Raw genomic sequence first — 5,033 nt, 5'->3', positions numbered from 1 at the left:
TCTCAGCTATTGCACAAATGGCGGTTGGCCAGTGCTGGGGCAAGTAATTGGTCCCAATCCCAAGCACATGGAAGTCATCTGATGTTTCATCATGGCTTCATTACATTTTGGATCAGGGCAGTGCTTTGTCTTGCATCACCACCCTGTGTGTTATGCAGGTAGCCAGGGAAGAGGCTCTGCCAACAAGTTTGTTTTCTGAATAGCCTGCAGGGATGGCCTTACATCATGGCAGATGCATATATGTTAAATAGCTGCAATTTCATGCTTAAGTTCATTACTGGTGCTACATTCCTCATGGAGACATTTATATTTATGCTCTACCCACACACAGCAGCCAACAAACAGCTTTATACAAACAGCAAGAATTGGGAATTGATAGTGGCTGCTCTAGGATGGATTCTCCTTTCCCAGCAGCATGAATCAGGGAGGATGCTCAGCAGATGCTCCTCTATCTGATGGGGATAACTTCTCAACTAGATTCCTATTTAAGCATATGCAATCCTATTGGAAAACCTGATTTGCAAAATGGATCAAGCCAACAGCCAAGCTCATGATACCTGCTGCTAGCCAGCGCCATGCTGGAACCAACCCTGCTTCTCTTAGTTTTGTAGGCTTTTATTGTTTTGTTGGTTTATTTTTTTTACTAAACCCGGATGAAAAAGGACAGTTTTCATTCAAACCATTGACAAGAAACAAAGATTAAAAGGCCCAGAATGCCCACTCTGCACTGTGAGACTATGGGAGGCTGTGAGTTCAGATGTGCCTTTGGGCACAGATCAGTTTTGTTCATAAATCTCTGCACCTTTTATCCAAACCACGTGAAAGCAAAACCTGTCTCCCACAGAGCTGTAAAATACCTGAAACATACTGAGGAACAACCAGGCACAAAAAAACCCCTAACAACTGTTAACGTTTTATTCCCAAACAGCTTGTTCAGCCTGAAAAGGTTCAGTAATACACTAAGGAACAAGAACAAAACCGACCAAAACAATGCAAAACAAATAAAACAACAACGTAAAAAGAAAGGGAGGGAGGGAAAGGAAGTAAAATAAACTTTAACAAAGTGTAAAACACGTTATAAATAAAGTACAGCTCCGGAGCATAATTTACAAATATAAAACCACATAGAAACATATGTACAGAAGAGTTACATTACGTACAAATATGTATAAAAATACCCCAGTGTTTATCCTCGTGCTAAGGCTGCATGGCTACAGTGATCTTTGGTACTAAGCTCAGGGAAAAGGATGACAAGACACAGCCCTGGCTGTACAATATGCCACGCACAGGAAGACCAGAGTGAACCTCCGAGGTCTGGGGTGGATGTTTCCCCCTTGTGCATTGCATATTGCAGGATCAGGGCACAGAGCAAGGGCTTACAGAGGCAACTGCTGGCGGAAGAGGTTTTTAACACATTGTACAAGGCACTTCATAAGAAATCTCTTCATTTTCCTTTCTCCTGCTCTCTTCTAAGGCTGGGTGTCACTTGGGTCTTGCTGATACCGCTTTATGGTTATAGTTTTTAAACTTCTTGGTCTACATTCAGGATTAGAAACCTCTGAAAACATCAGAGTTCGCTTTCACCTGCAGAATGTCGACTGCAAGCCATCTATACCACCTAATGTTTTCCAGGATGGGGGAAAAAGACTGCACCTGCCTTCCTCCAGTGTTTAAGGGCTGTCCTTATCTTGAAAGGTGAGATTTGTCTTATTGGAAGAACTCCTGGGAAGCGTCCACATTGAAATGCTGTTTGCAAAAGCATACGGTCCTCCATGCTGCAACTCCCATTCCCTTCGCAGCGTTGACCCCAGCGTCCTACACCTCTGTGCCATCCCGGGTGTAGATGAGGCTGTTCACGGTGAAGTTGTAGTAGTGGTTGTACTGGGCTCCCTGGCTGCTGCTGCTGGGATGGAAGGAGCTGTAGTAGGCAGGGGAAGGTCCCGCGACCCGCTGTAGCTGGTCTGGTGAAGGCACCTCTTGAGAAGAGCTGCTGGAAGGGGTGAAAGTGCCACTGCTCAGCTGTCCAGCAGAGAAGTTCCTGTGATGCAGGTCACTGCCCAGAGCCCCTGTCAGCCGGCTGCCTCCGCTGCTCAGGGAGCTCATGCCACTGAAGAAGGTGCTGAGGCAGCTTGGGGTGGATGAAATGATACCGGAGGGAGAGGAGCTTTTGGGATGGTCCCTGGCAGAAGGCGAGGGCTCCAGCTCAGGGGGGGGGCTGTTTCCACATGGTTTGCCTGCACTGGGGATGGGTCGCTCTTCTTCAGCCTTCAGGCTCCCCAGAGAGGATGCTGCAGATGCGGTCGCAGGGGCATTGGGCTCAGAGCGCCGCTTGCGCTTGCGGCGGAAGTTCCCGTTGTCAAACATCTTCTCGCAGTTGGGGTCTAAGGTCCAGTAGTTTCCTTTCCCTGGTGGAAAACAGGAGAAACAGGAGAGAAAGTCAGCTTCTGTGGCAGTGACACCTCAGACAGATAAGCAACATCCACGTCTTGTCCCATTGGCACAGAACCCACATCTCTGCTACACCACATCCTGCTCTGTCTGCTGTCCATAGGATCCAAACCATGCCTCCAGAACATCATCACATCCACCCCTCCAACGCCTGAGTGAACCCTAAGGCCACATAGAGGAGAACATCCCCATCACACAGCATAAACCTCCCTGGAGGATCTGTACCCCTACCCTAGACCTGGCCAAATAGAATATGAAGCAGGGCTCCCTGTGCTCCTTGCATGCTCTTCACAACAAGCTTGGATGCTTGCAGCTGTGTCACCAGTGGGTGACAAGGTGGTGCCCTCACCATGGCTCTTCTCATAAAGGCTGATGGAACATCTGGCTGGCACATCAAGGCACACTGAGGGGACAACAGGACTGGGCTGTGGGGGTGCAGACAAGCTGCCCCACACCCGGGCTTACTACAAGGGGAGGTTTTATCTGTCCCCACACGCCTCTCTCCCATGCCTGGGCCTGACTGGAGCAGTGACCCTGTAACGTCCCCTCCCCGCCTGGCCGAGCCAGGGCTGTCCGGGCGGGCCCCTCCGCTGTGCCCCGGGGCCGGCAGGGAGCGGAGCCGTGAATCACGGCCGAAGGAGCCGGCCCTTGCACAACCGGCACTGCCGGGGAGGGGGTGAGCGCTGGGGCCAGCCGCCCCTCGATGGGGCCGGCGCCTGGACAGAGCGGGGCGGAGAGAAGCGGCTCTCCCCACCGCGCCCGTCTGGAGGGGACAGCGACCCCCGGTGCGCTCACAGTGCCAGCCCCAATGGGGACCGCCTCCTCACAGCACCCGGCTGGAGAGGACACGGGACCCGTCGGACAAGGGTTCGCTCCCGTAACGGTGATGCCAGTTTGTGCCCGCCGCTCCCCGCACCCCTTCAGCCCAGCCTCCCGCCCTGCTCGGTCGCCTCACCGGGGTCATCCTCATCGCGGGGCACCTTGCGGAAGCAGTCGTTGAGGCTGAGGTTGTGGCGGATGCTGTTCTGCCATCCCGCTTTGCTGCGCTTGTAGAAGGGGAAGTTCTCGGCCACGTACTGGTAGATGTGGCTGAGGGTGAGCTTCCTCTCGGGCGCGCTCTGGATGGCCATGGCGATCAGCGCCGAGTACGAGTAAGGCGGCCGCACCAGCTTCAGCAGCTCCTCCTGGCTGGCCAGGCTCAGCCAGCTCAGCTCCGCGCCGCCCGCCGACGGCGACCCTGGCGCCGGGGGGGACCCCACCAACTGCCCGCCCCGGGAGCAGCCGTACGAAGCCGGCGGCAGGAAGGGAGCGGCGGCGGCGGCGGCGGCGGAGCCGGGCGGGCCCTGCAGGTAGGGCGCGGGGCTGTTCATGCCCCATAGGTAGCCGGCGTTAGCGGGCGCCCCGTAGTCCCCCAGCGCGTACCCGCCCGCCCGCTGCCCCGAAGAGGCGGCTGCGGCGGCAGCGGCGGCGGCGGCCGCTGCGGCGGCTGCTGCAGCACCGGGCGGATGGAGGCTGGGCTGGGGGTAGACGCTGAAGTTCTCGCTGCAATAAACCGCCATGTCGGGGGCTTCCTGGGCGCTGCGGGGCTGAGGGGGCGCTGGGGCGGCCGCCGGCGCCGAGGCTCTGGGCTGCGCTTGCTGCAACTCACCGGCGCTCATAATCCCTGGCCATGCAGGGCGGCCGGCGCTCCCCCCCGGATCGCTCCGTTCCCGTTGATAACCCCCCCCCACCCCGCCGCCGGCGGCCCCGGTGGCCCCAGACCAAAAACTCCCGGGGGGCTGCAGCGCGGTGCCCTTATAGGCGCTGCCGTGCGCCCGGTCTCCCCGCCCGCAGCCGGGGCCGGGGCTGGGCGTGCGGCGGCGGCGCGCAGGGAGCAGCCAGTAGCGCGGCTCCGCGATGGGGAAGGAGGCGGAGGGGGGCAAGGCCGGGCCCCAAAAGCGGAGATGGGGGAGGGACCGGCGGGGGGGGGGGGAGCTGCGGGAGGCGCCAGGGATTTGGCTCCCGGCTGCGCGGGGGCAGCATCCCCGAGCCCGACCCCCGGCCCCGGCTGGACCGTGTGTGTGTTCCCCCCCCCCCCAACCTCGGTCTCATCCTGTCCCGCTGGTCTCTCCCCGGTGTCCCGCACCCCCTTTCCCACTGCTCATCCCCGATCCCTTCCGCCCCGAAACCGGCCCCGAAGTTGAGGTCTAGGGAGAGATTAGCATCGCTGCGGTTGCCCCGATGGGAACGCGAAGGGTGAAATTCGCTTAAACTCCTGTTATTTATGTGTAATTTTGCCGCCCGTCTCATAAAAGCCAGGTCTGAGATCGCAGTTAATGAGCTTTGGATAAGGAATTGCCCGAAATTAAACAAACAAACAACACCGGCGTGTTCGCTCGCAGTGCGGGAGGAGTGGGCTGGCAGCGCCGGCACTGATATAATGAATAAAAGTTGATTTTCGCCTTCATTCTTCGGGGGATCTTGAAGGGAAAGCGCATCCGTTTGATGAGAAAAAGCTGCCGGTATTCGTAACGATCCCAACACCCGGGATTTATATGGGGCAAATCCGGCAAATCCTTCTCGTCCACGGTAAAACACGCGATCGG

The 5,033-nt window shown here is 57.1% G+C and overlaps 1 protein-coding gene across 1 annotated transcript; it reads right to left on the bottom strand.

Moving 5' to 3' along the window:
• Positions 1 to 802: 802 nt before the first annotated feature.
• FOXI3 (forkhead box I3) lies at positions 803 to 4,338 on the bottom strand. Its single transcript, XM_061359846.1, has 2 exons — positions 3,404 to 4,338; positions 803 to 2,405 (listed from the first exon to the last, which is right to left on the bottom strand). Exons 1-2 carry the CDS (start codon positions 4,104 to 4,106, stop codon positions 1,816 to 1,818), a joined length of 1,293 nt encoding a protein of 430 aa, XP_061215830.1. The 5' UTR covers positions 4,107 to 4,338; the 3' UTR covers positions 803 to 1,815.
• Positions 4,339 to 5,033: the final 695 nt, after the last annotated feature.

The sequence above is a fragment of the Neopsephotus bourkii genome, unplaced genomic scaffold, assembly GCF_033783945.1.
Source record: "Neopsephotus bourkii isolate Nb327-2 ecotype Australia unplaced genomic scaffold, CSIRO-AGI_Nbou_v1 NB_994, whole genome shotgun sequence".
In the NCBI taxonomy this organism is placed as follows: domain Eukaryota; kingdom Metazoa; phylum Chordata; class Aves; order Psittaciformes; family Psittacidae; genus Neopsephotus; species Neopsephotus bourkii.
This window is presented reverse-complemented; position numbering and strand designations above follow the sequence as displayed.